General features: G+C 41.7%; 1 protein-coding gene across 3 annotated transcripts in view; it reads right to left on the bottom strand.

The window, feature by feature from the left end:
• The window catches only part of BPHL (biphenyl hydrolase like), a 33,752-nt gene extending 19,179 nt beyond the window's left edge, over positions 1 to 14,573 (bottom strand). Inside the window, exons 1-4 of one of the 3 annotated variants that reach the window (XM_019668502.1) lie at positions 14,412 to 14,573; positions 7,394 to 7,506; positions 4,940 to 5,106; positions 3,537 to 3,690 (exon numbers count right to left, since the gene is read on the bottom strand). In XM_019668502.1, the coding sequence (XP_019524047.1) occupies positions 3,537 to 3,690; positions 4,940 to 5,106; positions 7,394 to 7,506; positions 14,412 to 14,518 (541 nt within the window). In that variant the 5' untranslated portion in view covers positions 14,519 to 14,573. Of the gene's footprint in view, positions 1 to 3,536; positions 3,691 to 4,939; positions 5,107 to 7,393; positions 7,507 to 11,616; positions 11,753 to 14,411 lie in introns of those variants that run through there. The other 2 variants (XM_019668503.1, XM_019668505.1) reach the window with 2 other exon arrangements.
• Positions 14,574 to 18,797: the final 4,224 nt, after the last annotated feature.

The raw sequence follows: 18,797 nt of genomic DNA on the forward strand, positions 1-18,797 counted from the left end.
TCTACAGACTTACAGACTATCCAGAGGAAGGTGCTCAGCAGGTAGATAGAAACATGGCTCTGGGGCTCAGGAGAAGGGTCTGCTGAACAAAGTAGTTTGGAAATCATTCACACACACACATACCCCAAGCCATAGCACAAGCTGTGAGAATAATTTCCTTCTGAGAATAGTGAGCCTGAGAGATAGGCCAGCACCCCAAAAAATACCAAAATAGATAGAGAGAACCAGAGAGGCATGCTAGAGCCCCTAAAAGACAGAATTTAAAGAAAGGAGTGGTCAACAGAATAAAATCTATAAAAGATGTCTGCTCAAGTGAGCACTTAGTATCTCTTGGGCTTCTGGTGCTGGCAAAGGTAGAGTGAACCCATTCCAGCCTGTCCCTCTCACCGACTACACTAAAACTCCAGACAGGATACAAGAAGCAACTACCTGAAGACTCCGCAAAGTTACAGGCGCAGGAGATGGAACAGAGTCAGAGCTTGAATAATGATCCAAGATGGGGATAAGCTTCTAATTTTTTCTCTTAAAGCTGAAACTTTGGGAGAAGCCCTTACAGTTAGTCAGAGAACCAGGACCAGGGGCCCCTGGGTATGGGGAGCAGTGTTTTTTCATTATTTTCCTCTCTCTCTTTCTGCTCCAGCCCTCCCCAAGTTGTGAAACCGCACTGCCATGGGGTTACACAGCACAGTGACAGAGCAGGCACCTAAAGCCCAAGAGAAGACCAAAGTTACCAGGAAAAGGAGCCCCTGGTATCTGAAGATTGTAGGCAAAATCTGTTATTTTTTTCCTCTCTTTTCTCTTGCCACTTTGCTCTAATTGCAAAAAACTACATAACAGCAAGTTGAGGGGGAGCAAAGGGGATCTCCTAATTCTGTATATGAACTGATACAAGTCCTGGGATCACCCCCTAGCTCTGCCTGCACGGGCAAGACACAAAGAGGCATACAGCATAAGCTTTAAGAACTAAACCACAATATAAACCATCATCCAAGTCCCAGAATAGCCCCTACATGGGGCATGAATGGGGCAGACACAAAAAAGCAGGCTTTGAGGCCTGACCTGATACTGGAACTACTGCTCACAGAAGGCTAAACATCATTTGCAATCTGAACCTTACCAGGCTGACTGCATGCCAAGGAAACAAAAAACATCAATATTCTTTACAGTATTTTAACAGGATACATACAGCCTCACATCATAATTAAAATGAAAACACTCTAAAATTAATCAATATACAAAACATGCAAACAAATAACACCCAATAACCAAAACCCAGGAATATCTAAGCAATTCTCAGGAGAAAAGACAATTAACAAGTTCTAGAAGAAGAGAAAGATATTGACAAAAAAAAAATCTGATGGAGTAATAACTACAAACTTGTGAAATTTGATTCTCCAAAACACACAAAGCAAAAACTTAAAGGAGAAAGAGACAATAACAGAAAGGTATCTGAGAAATCCCTAATATTTGTAAATTAAATAATATTTCTAAATAACAATGGGTCAAAAAAGAGGTCTAAAGGGATATTAGAAAATATTTTAAACTGAATGAAAATACAACATATCAAAATTTGTAGGATGCAGCCAAAGCAATAGTTAGAGGGATATTTATAGCATTAAATGATTATATTAAAAAGGAGCAAGTTCAAAATCAATAACCTAGGTTTCTACTTTAAGAGATTAGAAAAAAACCAAATTAAAATGCAAAGCAAGCAGAAGGAAGAAAATAAGAGCAAAAACAATGAAATTGAAAATAGAAAACAATAAAAAGAAATCAATAAAACCAAAGGCTAGTTCTTTGAAAAAAAATCAATGAAATTGATAATCCTCTAGTGAAGCTGGTCAGGATAAAAAGAGAGATGACACAAATCACCAGTTTCAGGGAAAAATGAAGGGATAACACTACAAACTTCTGAAGAGTAATAAGGGGATACTACAAAAAATTCTAAAAGAATCCACTGGTTTTGGGCCAGAATGAACTGAAGAAGGAATGAAAGGAGGATGTGTAGAAACAGAGAGTGCAGACAACTCTTTCAATAAGTTTGTGGGAAAGGACAAAAAATGGCAAGGTAGTAACTATAGGTAAGGAGGGCAACCTTTTAGAGGAGGAACCATGCTCACCTTTATAGGCCGAGAGGAAAGATCCAAGGAGAAAAGTCAATGATACAGGAGAGGGAGAGAAGACCAAAGGCATCATGTCCTAGAGGCAGCAGCAGGGAATGGGCCAGCAACAAGGCGGAATGGCTTGCTTTGCACATGACAGGCACTCTCCTCTAAACCAGGTGGGGATACAATAAGCACAGGCAGGCACACCGACTGGGACTGGTAACTAAATCAGACTTATCATTTAAGACTTTCATTTAAGTTCTTTACCAAACAGAAAGACTGTCAAGAACTAAGATTCTACAATACAACATTGCCATTAAATAGCTTACTTAAATCATGTGAAATTGCAGAATAGCTGAAAAAGACTAGACTTGTGATAGTCTACTGCATGGGTCCACAAACTGTTTCTGTAAAGGACCAGAGAGTAAATATTTTAGGCTCTGCAGGCCAAGAGGCAAAATCAAATGTATTATATAGATAAAGGAGAGAAACCTCTGATCTGCCAGCCCCTAATTGTCTAGGGTGGGCCATATGGGATCAATCAAAACACATTCAGGACAAAAAGCTACTGGCCTGAAGAGAAGGGTCCTGGTGGGCCAGGCCAGCATGTGGTGGTGGTGGGGTAGCCCAGGGCAATTTTGCTTTTTGCTCCAGGGGCCCCCAATCCTGATGTGCCCTCCTCTCCTCCCAAGGGTCCAGCAGTCTTAATTTGGGCAGCCTGCTGGAGGCTAAGCATCTCTTGAACTGCCAACTGAAATTCCATGGCTGGGTGCCTGGTAACCGCCACCAATCGCCGATGTGGAGGTGGCCACCAGAACAGGCCCTGGGCAGCAACACTAAGAGTGGAGGAGGAAACGGGGATGGTAGGGGACACCCTATCTTAGTCTCTAAGGCTCAAGGGGCTAGCCTCCTTGATCGGTACCTAGGCCTTACAAAAAGAGGTGGCAAGCTGGATTTGGCCCATAGGTTGCAGTTTGCTGGCCCCTAGCTCTAAAAACCTCAAAAATAAGCCTGACCTTAAAAAATGAGAATAGCACAAAAATTCTTTATCAAAATATAAGGTTTCATATTTGAATACAATGTTCCCTTTTGCACTCACATTATTTTTAATAAAAAGGTTATGAGTAACACTTCACACCAACCCTCTCCTTCCTTGAAGTTCACTATCAGTTGAAAATGCAAATACACTGACTTAGTTCTTTCCTGAGTCATAAAAGCATCACTTCTGGAAAGATAAAGCTTGAAAACACAGACTGATTAAATTGCATTACTTTTCCAAGAACTCACTTTTCTTCCTACCGTAGAATTGAGAACTGGAAGCAGATGAGATATGGCGTGTCAGCATATATCACAATAAGACATGACAGGGGAGAGGGGAGAGGGAAGAGGAGGGTGATCCTTGTCATGACATCCCCAGTTCATGGAACCTACCCTGATAAATCATTTCGTCCTCCTCAGTCACATAGGCATTGGCTCCCCAAATGACCATCTTGTGGATGTAAGATGGATACTTTGCAGCTGCAATGAGTGCTGTTATACCACCATCACTCCACCCCAGCAAAGAGACCTTTTTAAACTTCAGTGTCTGTGATAAATACAACAGAAAGCACAGCACAGCTTATTGCTCCTCTCTGTTAAAATAAACTGATAATCAATAATTAACAGAAACAATACAGCTGTGGGGGTTTGGAGTATCAACTGGGTAATTAAAGAAAAATCCTAGAGTTCACCATTTGATGACATAAATGTTTTCTCAATTAGTTTGGTGTACATATACTTGTCATAAAAACTTAAGTATGTAGTATTGTTTTGAATTATGAAAGAACCACATCTTCTGGTTGGATAAAATCTCAAGGAACTGGAAACAGTGGCGGCAACTGTACCTGGACATGACAAGTGATGTGTGTGTGCACGCACACCTAAATGAAGACTGTGAGAAGAGTTAGAGAGGGAAATTGGATGAAGTGAAGTCATTGCATCTGGTAAAGCCACTTACTGAAATCTCTTAAGAACTGGCTAGAGGAAGATGGGAAGAGAATGGTGTCACAGGGAGATTATGTTAGTTCTAGGGTGAATCAACCAGGCTCTGAAAATGTGTTTCACAGGGAAAATGAACAAAGATTACATCTGAGAGATGCTGTCAGAACTAAAAATTGGGAAAATTAAGTTAAATAATGAACAAATATCAGTCCAAGATTTTTCCTGATAAACTGGGATAACTACTATGGATAACAACTTGGCACTTTCTTGTAAAAACTCTTACACATGTGCACCAGGAGATAGGTCCAGGATGTCCGCAGCAGTGTTTATAATAGCAAAAAAAATGAGAACTAAAATGTCCATGGACACCAGAATGCTCACTGCACTTCTGTTTTTAATCACAAAAAGGGCAACTTAAAAATTATTTATCTACCATTAAAAGAGAGGTAAAATAAGATCGTACATCCCTACAATAGAATACTATGTGCCTATTAAAATACTGATGGAAACTTTTATTTATTGACATGGAAGTATCTCCTTGACAAATTGTTCAATGAAATAGAAAGTTGGAGAAATATTAGGTACAGTATGATGACATCAATATAAAACTGTTTATTTATATATGTAACAAGATTGGCCAGAAAAGCAGAACCTCAAAGTCTTGGTAGCGGTATCTCTAAATAGTTGGATTATGGGATATTTCTACTTTCTTCTTTATGCCTATTTGAACTCTTTTAAGTGTTCTATAGAAATCACATGGTATTACCCTTGTAGAAATAAAAAACAAAAAACAAAATAAATGAAGTCAGGCCCAGCCATCCTTCCTTGTTTGGGCTCTTCCCTAAGAGACCCACCTTCATCAAATCAACAGCATCTTTTGCATCCCTTTCAAAAAAATCCAAGGGGTAATCTCGATCTGGGGGTCTCGATTGTCCATATCCTCGAGGATCCCAGGCAACCACTGTGAAGAGCTTCTTATTCAGGTTCTTAATCTGAGGTCCAAAATCAGTCTCTCCACTTCCTAAAAATAGGCACCTGGTTAATTCAGGTGAATGTGTTGATTATTTCAAACACATTACTGTAAAAAAAGAAATAATTACAAAATTAAAACAAAGTAACTAGTTTACTCAAAGTTAGACTAGAATGTAATCAGCAAAGGAGCCTTGCAAGGATGGAATCTACAATATTTACTGGGAGGCCGACTTCCTTTCCTGGTGGAGTTCAGAGCTGCCTCTTATCTCCCCCTAGTGGCTACTTTGAGAAAGACAGAGGACCTAATTCTTCAATAATTGTGGCTGTATTATTAAAGTCCTGCACTTTTGAACCTCTTTGGCTTAACCTCCCTTTAAAAAATAAATTAAAAAGAATTCCTTATGCTGCATAGAAATAGATATGCTTCTGGTTCGTTTTTTCTTTCTTTTTAAAAAAATGTCTGTTACAAGAGAGATCCCAATACCTGAAGACAAATTTATGAGATTTGGTCCAAGTTATTCAAAGTGGGATTCTAAAATCCCAGTTTTTTTTTTTTTTACTAAGTTAATGTGAATAGCCCTGAAGATTTTGGGAGGTTATAACTAGAAACCATAAAACTAAACACAGAAATGAGGGGGGAGGGCAGGGTGTGGAAGAAAGAAATCAAATTAGTTTATTTCAGTAAAACATTACAAAACAGCGTATGTTAACAAGCCGGTGTGGACTTGATTGGCAGTCCGCAGCATGCCCACATGCTCAATCCACTGCACGCAGTGTGCAAAGCCAGACTCTCAAGGAGCCCGGTCCAAGGGCAGGTCAGCACTTTATTTTTAAGGTCTGCTTGTTTTCTGAATACTCCTAGCTCAGGCCACAAACGGAGGCTAAATATCTTGCTTGATAAACTAGCTATTATTAGAAAATGTCTTTCAAGATGGTGTAGGATCATTTGCCATTATCAAGGACCATCACTGTTCCTGACAAGATACACCTTTGTCAACATCAGGTAAATAATTCAGAAAACCCAAGCCAAAAACATAAATGGATTTCAAACTCATGTCTACTGCTCTGACATCTGAAGCTTCTCTTATGGTTCCTGAACTGGAGGGACTTCCCCGTGGGCACTACCCTAAAGGAGGGGCAGGTGAGAAGGCAGGAAAAGCGAAAAGTCTAACTCAAGACCAACTTCAGAAATAATAACGCTTGCTTTCTTATACACACGTATACATTTGAAAACCAGCACAAAGAATACTGGAACCTTAAAAAATAATTTTAAGGAACAGTTACGAGTATATGATACTTGAGACAGAAACACATCAACACTGGCTGCATGTGGCGAGGGGGACTGGGCACTGGGGCAGGGGTTTGGGAGAGAGAATCTCACTGTTTGACTTTTTGATTTTTGAACCAGATTGTTTTACATAAACAAAAATTAAATTGTCAAAAGTTTTTTATACCTGGATAATGACTGCAATGCTGAAATAATGAAAATCTAAGCTGAGAAACATTGCTTTTATAGATAACTGGCTGTACATCAGCCATTGGGGTAAATCTACCTCATCACAATAGCTTACGGGAAAAAGGTACTAAATACTATCTAGACAAGAATGCCTCAATAGCTACAATGGTACCAGTCAGCTGAGGCTCAGTCAAGTGGAACATGAAGTAATTTAAAAATTTCAGGAGAAAGCAGGAAATCATAAGGAAATAAGTACATATTGGGGTTATTTAAACAAAACAATACTAAAACCCTTAAAACTGAATTTGAGAAGTCCTGGGATCATTGGAAAATTTCCCCTTGAGCTTTCTACATCTACACTACTTATCTGTAAAATGAGACTGAGACCCAGCTGGCTTTACGATGCTCCATTCATGCCAATCCAATTTTGATTTTCAAAAAGCCTATAAACTCATCAGTTTTGTTCTTAGCTCTTATTTTAATTGGACACAGTCAACCACAACAGGGCAATCAATCCATCAGTCAGCACTAAGAGTCTCCCATCCTGGTACCCCTCGATTCCAGGCAAACTGGAATGGATGGACACCCACTCATCTTCTTCCTTTATCTATTCCTTCTTCCCACACCCCTTGCCTTGACCCCTGTCATCTTTCCAAAGTGTAGGCTACTAACTACATAGTTTACTTGCATGGGAAAAACAAGGTAAAGTAATAAAAAAATACATATAGCAGAAAGTTATCTTTCTATATCACCTAAAGTAGATTGTAGCAAATATTACTTAAGCATTTCAGCAAAGCACTAAAATTAATAATGAGCATTTGGCAACTACTATGTGAAAGCATCGTGGGCTACACAGCAGACAAGTGCATTCCATTAAAACCTTCCAGACCCAACATTCCAGGAAGCAGCAGGACTGCGTGGTCGCCCTCTCCCGTCTGCTGATAATGCAGGTGGACGCCATTCACAGCCACTTTGGCAGAGGTTACTGAAGTGCTAGAAGAGAAAAGCCCCATCCCCAAAGGAAAATTATTATTTAGTGCTGCCAATGTAATATGACCAAACTGCCCTTTTATACACAAGTCAGCTCCAGTACCCTTCTCAGGCTTCTTGGATTATTTTTGTTTTGTTTTGTTTTGTTTAAGCTGAGCCATCCTGCCACCTGTTGGCAGCTCAGCGGCTACTCAGCTCAGGCCGGGACTCGAACCGCTGTTGCTCAGAGCTCAAACTCTTGAGTGAGCTCTTAACCAACTGAGCCACTCGGCCGGCCTCTCTTGGATTATTTTGATGTATGCATGTTTTCCAAACCTAAAAAGGACATGGGTTTGTACCTTCCTTACTAGCCTGCAGATCTGGATTGTCTTCATGTTTGAATATCCTACAGCACCAGCTCAGGGTTTACCCTGCAGAAGTACTGAGAGGCTTGCTCAAATCCATGGCCATTCAGGCCCATGGGCATACATGGCTGGGGAGCTGAAAGCCAGTGGTGCGAAAGCGCAGGCTGACATGGGAGCTCCACACAATGGAACGTGAGGGTGAGCATCAGTATCACAGACCCTGGGCCATCACCTGGACCTAAGCAGTTTAGGGGAGCCACCTGGACCTGCAGCTGCTTTGGCAGCATTCCCAAGGATGAGCCTGATTGCAGGGGTCCACAGGGAAGGCCTTGATCTCCAGGCTGTCCTTTAGGCATATGGCTTCTCACATTCTAAAGCCACCTAGAGGGGCCCTAGTTAGGAATGCCTGTCCACACTGATATGGTCAGACTGGTTTTTAGGATACTGAAATATTTCTGTGTTGATTGCTACATAGCCAGGTCAATAAGCTCTCATCTCAAGAGCCCTCTCCTTGCCACCGACCCTCCTTGGCTCAAGACCTCCCATGATGCAGCATCTAACTGCACGTTTGGCACCAGGAGGGACTCGGGCAAGGGCTACTGTCAGGGTGTGTTCTGACTGAATGATGCATGTACCATACCAGGTGTTCTGTTCTGATGAGCCTCCTCAGCTGCTGTCCCAGAAGCTCTGGGATGACTATGCCAGGGTATACAGCAAGAGCATACACAAGGCCCCTGCATCAGGCTCTAACAGCCTACCCACAAATTTCCCAGATGGCTGGGTGACAGGAGGAAGACATGACATGCCAGGACAGATGCTGGAACAAGTGTGTTGAATACAGGTACATCAAGTCTTAACACACAATTTCTGGGAGCATCTGACAGAATTGGGTGGTAATAAGGCCTGACATAACTATAAGCTCATTATCTACAGAAATATTATGGGAGGAGCAACAATATAGCCACTGAGCAATGGTAATGTCATGCTGACACTGCCAAGTTACTCATTATTACTGTCCTATTCCTCAGGGTAATTCATTTTTATTGTTAAGATGGCTCTAAGAGCAAGATAACAGCAAATAATACTCTACTAATAAGAGTTCATTTCAGTAAACAGTTGTTTACTGACATGTTTGCTTTGCTCACAGTCTAGTGGGAGAAAAGATGAAGACACAGAGATTCACTTGCAAACCCTCTGTGAGGGGTAGGTTATGACTTAGGCATGAAAAGCTTGAGGCACATGGTTGGAGCAAGTTACCAGTATGTCCTGTGTTCATCACAGGAATGAGGCAGCTCCCCAATAGATGACTAGTGTTCGCACAGCTCTTGTCAGTGATGATGTGTACCTTTATGTACTCCTCATGCCCTAAAGGTTTCTGAGGTGCTCCCCTCCTGGCAGCATCAAGGACATGTTCATACAAGTCATTTTGTACAGTGAGGATATTATGTACAATAAGAGGAAACCCCCCCCCAACTTTCTCAAGGTCCAAGCCAGTGGGTTTTCATGACTAAGCGAGTATTACTGATGCTGTCTGCATCTCTCCAGGGGCCCAGGAGCCGGCCTAGGGCACTGGCTTACACAGGCTTCCTTTCCTTCAGCTTTCATGATCATTCCACAGTCTCTTCCACAAAAAACTTAATTTCCCACTGCACTTTGCTGTATCTGTGTTTTGATTCCCCGTTCCAAATTTCTTTTTTATTATCCCTATCCCATACTCTTTAGATTGCCTAATAAGAACATAGAAATAAAACCAGGTAGTCTAGAACTGGGTATAGTGGCAACTTTCTAAGGCAGAAGATTCTGAAGGTGGCTTTAGAGGAGAGACAGAGAGAATAAACACATCAGGGTTGGAGAAGAATGAGAAAATAACGTTTGAGGTGAACTTCCAAGAATGTGGTGAGGGCTCCTCTAGAAAAAGAAATAGTGTGATCAAAGGCCCAGGAGCAAGGGACAAGGCGATACTGAGTCTGGAAGGACTGTGGGGGCAAAGAGGGAACATATTTTTTTGAGGCTGAACAGTGAAGGGGTTTGCAGCTAGACTAAAGGGAAAGAAAATGTCCCTAGTGCTTTGTCATCAACATCCTGCATGTCATCATAGCAGAAACACCTGCCATTATCATATCAGTCTATCCCTTAGGGTTTCTAGAGGCTGCCCAAACCTTTCATCAATCTCCAGTTTGGGAAAACAGAAGAGAAGACTGTGTATGAACAAAAGTAAACCAAGTGCAAATCAATTTCAAACATAAGAAAAAATGTTTTATTAAAAAAAGTCACTAAATGATTTACTGACACATAAATATAATGGAAATGGATATAGCATTTTTTCTTCAGCTAATCAAGGGGCCCCTTAGTCGGCAGGCAGGCCTCGGATAAACTGTTATGTGTACGGTGAAAGAAAACCAGCTGCCAAGACCAGGCCTTGGATGGCCCTGACGTGCTTCTTACCTGAACTATTGGGTTATCGGAAAAGTCATGATGCATTTTTGCAATAAAAAACATAGAAAAAACACATCATGACTTTTCCGCCAACCCAATACATTCAAGATACCAAAATTTCCAAACTCTCAGGTAAGAAAAAAGATAGAAAACTTCAGAACACTTAAAAAAAAAATGAATCCCTTTCTCTTGTGCTATCAATTTGTCTTTTCCACCACCTTCTTTCTCCTAATCATGCCTTCTCTAACCCAGGTGTTCTTAAGCAGGTGTGTTCATTAGAATTAGCCATGGTGTAGCTGTCTACTCTAGACTCTGCCCCCCCCCCCCCCCCCCCCCCCCGCAACTCCTCTGTCAGTGTTTCTCTTCTTAAATAAACTTTCTAACTTCTAAAATAAAGAAAAAAGAAAAGAATTACCTGTGGAGAGTTGAAAATGTATCTGCCTAGGACAACCCTGGGAGACCACCATTCAGTAACTGGGGTAGAGCCCAGGTATGTACTTTCCAAAATGCCAAGACCCTACTGTACTAGCATTCATGTATTTCCTGAACACCTACTTAGTCTGGGTGCTCTGTGTTGCTTGGAGACTAGCAGGCAACACGGATAATTAAACGTGCAACCAGCAGGTACTATGTAGTTTGTCAAGTACTATGACAGAGAAGTATGGGGTAAAGGAGACCCTGGGGGTGTAGGTAGCAGACCCCAAGTTTACCACGCCTTCACCAACGTCTACATGGCTGCCCACTCAGCTCCTTTTAATGAGAGCATTTCCTGCCCCTCGCTGTATCAGTGGGGCTCAAAGTTAGATTTGAATCATCTGGCAAACTTTTCATTTAAGTGCCTAATAAATTTTAATTATTATTATACTGTGTTTCCCCATGTATAAGACGCACCCCTTTTCAAAAAATTCGGGGTCTAAAAACTGGGTGCGTCTTATACAGTGGTTGTAGATTTTTTTTAACCTGCATTTCCCGGTTTTTTTGGCACTCGTTTTTGCACTCATACAACCACTGTATAAGACGCACCCAGTTTTTAGACCCCAAATTTTTTGAAAAAGGATGCATCTTATACATGGAGAAATACGGTAACTGCATTTTTTTTTTTCTTTTTCTTCTTCTTTTCTGACAAACTTAAACCTCTGGATGCCCAGGTTGCACTAAATCAACATTTCTAGGATGGGATTCAGGTATCCGTATTTTTTAAAATCTCCAAGATTCCAATAGGTAACCCAGGTTAAGAACAAATGTATTTAGTTTATTTCTTAAGGAAAAAATTCTGTATCCCTTTAGAAAACAGCCTGTAGGAAGGCTCGCTCAGTAGAAGCCTATGTCTCACCTCATCTTTGTCCTTGACTCCTTTTTTTCTGGGAGGCTGGACAGGCAATTTTGTGAAAGGGAAGGTCAGGAGCAATACAGCAGCAATCATTTCCCAATCGAGAGGGATGAGCTGCTCCCCTCAAAGAGGGAGTTTACTGTAGGGGGAGGCAAGAAGGTAACAGTTTGGGGCAAATAATTAAACTAAAGCTAACATTTAGTTTAATTATTAAACTAAATAATGCACTCTGCTAAGAGTCTACCTCATCTCACTCAGTTTGCTATGTGATGCACATTATATTTAATCTAATTTTAACACTGAGGAGCCTGAGAATTGGAGAGTTTAGGTAATTTGCCCTGGCCACACTGATGGTAAGTGCAAAGTCAAGATGAGCATCTGATTGACACCAGAGCCTCTGGCACTTTCACACATTGCTTAGAAGTAAAAATGGGGGCTATTAATAAGATACATCCTCACTTTGAAAGTCCTACACAGTTGCTTTATCTTGTGTTTAACTATTTCTTTTGTATATTTTTTCCAAAGTAACCACTGGCTACAATAAACCTATCCCCGATTTACATGAATTTTGATGACATTATTTTTACATCTTTTGTACAGTATATTATTTATTCATATTTCTGTCACTATTAATTTTACCTACTAATTACTTATTATGTCCCAGGCCTTTTACATTAATTGTCTCAAATTCTCAGAACAATTCTGCAAGGAATGTGGCTCTGAGAGGTTAAGTAACATGTTCATGCTCATGCAGCTAGGAAGTGGCAATGTGGCCATTTGAATGCCAGAGGCCATGATTTTTCTGTAATCTCATAGCTGAAGGGAGTCCCCAACAGGGCACCTGAATTAGAGCCACACTCACCCTGACTGCCAGACAGAAGGTGGAGGTGGGTGCCAGGGGAAGGAGAGTCTGTGTTTCTCTGGCAGACCATCCCAAGGTTGAACTTGGAAAACATTTTTCTTTCAGGCAGGTTGTTAAGCTCTGAAATTATTAACATAGCAACTGTACCTAAAATACAATTCCAGGTAGAAAAGCCTTTTTTGGCCTGGCCCTGAAACAAACCACTTTACAGATTATGAAATAAGAAGAGTCAGTGTTCCAAACAAGACACAAAAAACTTCACGGTAGGTTGGGCACTGGCTGTTCTGAAGCAAGGGTTTTACAGGAGCGCTTTTACCTACTTATATTGGACTGCAGCCTTCTTTCAGGATTAACCAATACCACTGCTTGTTTTCCCTGAGTACATGTCCTACCAATTTGCAACTGCATTTATAAAATGGCAGTTCAAAATCCAGAGAAACCTGTTTTCCAGAGATATTTTAGGAAGAAGGATTTGCACTGCTAATTATGGGGGGGCCTTTCTGCAATCGTTCAATTACCTATTGTAACTTTGATACTGATACAATCACAGTAACTTTATTTCAATCCCTTTCTACAAACAGGAAGCTGGATAAATCACCATTTTTCAGTGTTGATTTACATTGCTGCAGACATTGACGTATTTTTCCATCTGTATCAAGAGAATCCTGAAAATCTTAAAAGATCTAATAAAATAGAACCTAAATCAAATATGAAACTTAAGAACTAGTCAATCACAATACAAAAATATCAGACCTCCTTTCTCCTTCTTCTAAATTAAGTTTTCAAGTGAAAAGTTTCCACATTAGATAAAGTGAAGCTCTAAATGCCAGGTAACTACCGTGTTTCCCCGAAAATAAGACCGGGTCTTATATTAATTTTTGCTCCAACAATCTACATTTATTCATGTACAAAAATCTACATCTATTCAAACAGTCATGTCTGGCTGACGATCTTAACTGGGGCTTATGTTTGGGGTAGGGCTTATATTACGAGCATCCTGAAAAAACATGCTTGGGCTTATTTTCCAGTTAGGCCTGATTTTTGGTGAAACACAGTGTCTAGCATTTGACTTTTCTTCTCAGTCATGAATGGAACTTACCCATCAATGGTTAATTGCACACATGCTTTGAGTATGTTTGTGTGTACATAGGGATGCAGGGAATAAAGTAGCGCAAGCTTCATGATGCTCTCTCCACATTTTCTGCCTACTATCTCTTGGAACCAAGGGCCCCATTTTTAAGACAGTGGGTCAGACATTAGTGGAGTTTGTTGTTGTTGGTTTACTTCAAAGTATGTGTGTGCCAGGGGTGTTAGAAAAGGCAGATTCTTGGGCATCTCCACAGACCTACAACATCAGAACCTTTTGGGGGTCAGGTCCTGGAATTTGAATTTCTCCAGTTCCCAAGGTGATTCTTCTACACATTCAAGTTCGAGATCAGCAAAGAGAAGGCTCCGGAGCTAATAGGTCACAGACATTCTCAGGCTGGTTTTTTTTATAGGACACGAGAGATTATTACTCTGAACTGAAGAGATTGGGAAGCGCAATGGACTAACAGTAGGGGGTTTGAGGTTTTAATCTTTGTCATGAGTGTGTCTGTGACAAAGCAAATTAAGATTTCCTCCCTGGGTCTCTTTAGTCTGCATAATGAAGGGGTTGGGCTCCACCGCCCAAATCCTTCAAGGCTCCAGCGTCACAGAACCGAAGTCCACGCAACGCTGAACTGCTAAGGCCCAGAGTAGCAGAGCAGAGGTCAGCTCCACCGCCGCCCGCGCAACCACCTCCGGCGGGTTCGAGGTCTCGATTTAAAGGGCAAGAGACGGGCGAGGCTGCGCCGTCCCGCCAGCACCCGCCTCTCTCCCGGGGCTTCCTCTTCCCTCCCAAGTGACCGCGCGGATATGGACGCGGGAGCTCCCGGAGGGGACCGGATGCCATTACCCGAATGCGGCAGCGGGCCGTGCGAGGGGAACGTAGATTTCCGACTTCAGCGTGGAGAGGAGAAACCCCAGCCGCCGCGCGCTGCGGTTGCCCAGCGCCATCATCATAGACCCAGGTCGCGCCAGTGCGGGCAGCACGCATGCGCTGAGCCCTACAGGCCGCCCTGGGACCACCTCTCTGCCCGCGCCGCGTGGGAACACGCATGCGCCGGCCTCCCAGCAGCCATTGGCCCGCCTGCCTCAGCCCGGATACTTGGCCCAGTAGTCCGTTGGGTTCTTGCTGATCTTTGACAGGAACGCGACTCGCAGTGTCACGGGGACCTGGGCACAGATCCTCTTCTCTTGGGGTGCCAGGTCTAGCTCCTGAAGAGCACCTCCCCTTTGGCTCTGCCTTGCCTCCGCCTATGCGGGGTAACCTGGTAGTTCAGGGAGGCAAGGACAACCCCCTCCCCCCCAGGCGGGGCTCAAGAGGGATAGGTGGAGAACGGGGCTCTCAGTCTGGCTGCTAAGGTGGGAAGTGCATTTTCTTCCACTGATGGAATTTAATTTTTTTTTCTTCCTACCACCTCACACCCATTGGAATTGCTATTATCAACAACAACAACAAAAAAACCAAATTAATGTGTTGGCGAGGATGTGGGAGAATTGCATTGTTAGTGGGAATATAAAGTGGTGCAGTGGCTGTGGAAGATAGTACAGCAGTTACTCAAAAAATTAAACATAGAATTACTTAATGACCTGGCAATTCTACTTCTGGGTATATACCCAAAGGACTTGAAAACAGGCTCTCAAACTAATATTTATACGCCCATGTTCATAGCAGCATAATTCATAATAGCCAAAAAGTGGAAGCAACTCAAGTCTATCAATGAATGAAAGTATAAATAAAATGTGTACATATAATGGAATGTAGTTTTGTCTTAAAAAAGGAAATTCTGACATGCTACAATATGGATGAACCTTGAGGATATTATGCGCAGTGGAATAAGCCAGTTGCAAAAGGACAAATACTGGATGATTCCACTTATACGAGTATGAATTACCTAGAGTACTCAAATTCAGAGACAGAAAGTAGAATGGTGGTTGTCAGGGACTGGGGTTAGTGTTTAATGAGTACAGTTTCAGTTTTCCAAGATGAAAAAGCTCTGGAGTGCCGGGGACCGAGGGCCCCTCTAGGAGCTGTGAGGGAGAGGTTGGTGCAAGGTCGCACTCTCCTACTGGGCTTCAACAAGGCTGGCTCAGCACCGCAGCAAGCTGAGGTGGTTTCCCTGTACCCAGAGGTGGTTTCTATACATTGGTTGCAATCATCCTGCAGCTGATGCACAGAACGTTCTCTGCTCAAGGCTAATCTCCTCCCCTCAATAAGCAAGACTATATCAATAAACCATGGCTGCTAGACTGGGTCACTGTCCTCCCATCAGGAGACAGCTGTCCACCTAGCCCCTGCTTTCAAGTTTTTCTTTGTCTTTCTTCATCCTCCCATTGCCCCCATCAGGCCTGTTCGACTAGCTGTGCTGGACGCAGCGCTGGAGAAAAATAGTGTGATGGTAGCACAGCAGTGTGAATGCATTTAATGCCACTGACCTTTACACTTAAAAATGATTATGATGATAAATTGTGATGTGTATTTTACAATTAAATTTTTTTTTCTTCAACCATACAACTCAAGCTTTAGAAAGGTTATAAGCATCTGCAATTGACTATCCAGTGGACAAAAAAAACTACCTATTTAATTCTGACTACCATTATGCTTCTCCTTAACTGGAAATAACTGGCAGATTCATGTTTAGCCTTGACTTTAATTATTTGAGATAACAGCTTCCTTGCATATTTCATTATTTCTCCTCCACGAGACTCTTCCACTGTAATAGTCCTGTATGCACAGTGCTTTTAAGTGTTACAGCCATAGGAAGTTCTGTTATTTGCAGTCCTCAATGGCCCATTGGAGTTTCTTGAGCAGTAAAGGCAGGTTTGGCTTAAATATGGAATATGCAAAAAATATTTTTATTCTACTTTCAACATAAATCTATCACATCAAATTTCCTGCATAGAAGGAAAGAAAAAAAATATATATATTTCAGCTATCATTTGACTTTCACAAATCTTGAGGGGTCAAGATTTTTTTATTTTTCCCTGAAATATTGATTGGGATTTCTTATCAGGGTTAAAACTAATTGTCTGTATAATTTCAACACCAGTTATCCTATTGGTAAGCAAAATGGTAGCACTGTGAGGTTTTAGGTTACCTGTGTCACAATTTAAGTACACACTTGAGAACTTGTCTTTTATGTATAACACAGTGTGCAGTTTAAAAAATAACTACTATTTTTATGCCAGGCACCTTATAATGCATTATCTTACTTAAATCCTCACACCAATCTTATGCAGATGAGGAAATGGAGGCTGAGAGAGGTTAGGAAGCAGGCCCTAAGCATACAGGTGATGGGTGGCAGAGGAGAATTTAAGCCTGCTTCATTTTAAAACCCTGTACGTGGATTATTACATATTATAGAATTCTGTAGTAGCATTAGCCCTTCAGTGATTTCTTTGTGATCAGAGGCCTCTGAAATCTTGATCATATGAACACCTATTTACATTATAATTAGAAAAACTGTTCTCTACAAATAACACACATTAAAATGTTTAGTAAAATAGTATTTAAAACATTTTGTGATAAAGAACTCCTTCTCTTGTTCCTGAAGTCCTAACTTCACATTATGGACCCAAATGAAAGATTATAACCATAGCAACAAGGGGAAAATCTGCCAAGCAAGACTGTGAGAGCAGGAAGTGGGTCTTACCAGTAGCAACCTTAGGGTCTGAGTATCTTTTATTGGAACCAAGTATGGATACTTTTCTTTATCATTTTGTAGTCCGTGTCATCTCACTTACTTGGTTTCTGCCCAAGACTAGTGTTTGTGTGGTGCTTGGGCCTTGTACTGAAACTCCTCAGATATACATTTGACTCTTTTTAGCCACGTTTTTAGAGAGTGGGGTCTGAAGGAAACACCTCTAAGCCATGTTTGAAGGACAGCAGTGCTGCAGGCTCAGGGCAGTGAGCTTTTGTTCTGAGAGAGAAAATGCACTCCAGAAACTTCTCTTTTTATCATCAGCTTTCTCTCTCCTGCCAATAATAGCAGGCAGGTGGGAAGGGAGTATGTACAGGAACTGCCAACCTAAGTGGTCACGTCACAGTGGTGAATCCCAAACTGTCTCATTTATACAAACACACATCATTTCAATGGCTTATCTTTAAGGCACAAAATTTTACTTTTAAAAAGTCGATTAAAATACTTTCCATTTTTGCCTCTTAATAGTGATCATTCAGTCTCTTCAGAATTTAGAGATTTTACAACATCATTAGGAAAGAGGTACAGGGATACATTTAAGAAAGAAATCATCCAGCCCCCGCTAGCAAAGCCTGGGACCCTCCCCCCTCCAGTTTTCCTTTTGGTATACTTGTATGTGGTCTAATGCTGTGTGGCAACTACGCATCGAGCCTGAATATGCGTGAGTAGAGAACTGAGGTTCTTACTTTATAGCAGTGCCCTTCTCAACAGGGGCAATTTTCCTCTGCCGGGAAACATCTGGCAATGTCTAGAGACATTTTTTGTTTGTCACACTGGGGATGGGAGGAGGGGGAGAAGAGCACTACAGGCATCTAGTGGGTAAAGGCCAGGGTTGCTTCCAAACATCCAATGCACAGGACAGTCCCCACAACAAAGAATTATCCAGCTCAAGATGTTAATAGTGCTGAGGCTGAGAAATTCTGCTTTACAGTCCCACTTCAGGGGTGTGTCTATCTGCTGAGGCCAGAGGAGATTTAGAATCAGAACCAACAATACTGTTATCAACACACCAGACACTAGAATCTGTTCTGACAGCTAGATTGACCATACTGCACCCTTCTTTTCTTCCCTCCTGGGCAGGCTAAGCACAATGGCATACTCTCTATGTTAAGTAAGGTGTTGGCAGTGATGCTGGGTGACTCAGCTGGCTTCAGTCTTCCAGTCTTCTATTGGGTTGTTGGAAAAGTCATGACTTATTTTTTTCTATGTTTTTCGTTGCAAACATGCGTCATGACTTTTCCGACAACCCAATAGTTTCTTCAGTCATCCCTGAGTTTCACATGGGTTTTGAAAGGTTGTGTGCACAATTACCAGGCTCTAAAGCTGTCCTTTTTTTACATTATAGCTCACAGGAAAAAATGAAAATATTTCCCCAGTACCCTAGGGTAAACTGGGAGGCTGTTCAGCAGTGATCAGTCCTGAGGATCCAGTCATAGGGGTGTGGGGTAGTATTCCCTGCGTACCTGCTCCCTCTTCAAGGCACACAGGTTGGGAAAGTGCATAAAGTATCAGGATACTAGGAAAGAACTTAAAATCTA

This window comes from Hipposideros armiger, unplaced genomic scaffold (assembly GCF_001890085.2).
Source record: "Hipposideros armiger isolate ML-2016 unplaced genomic scaffold, ASM189008v1 scaffold_529, whole genome shotgun sequence".
NCBI classification, from domain to species: Eukaryota; Metazoa; Chordata; class Mammalia; order Chiroptera; family Hipposideridae; genus Hipposideros; species Hipposideros armiger.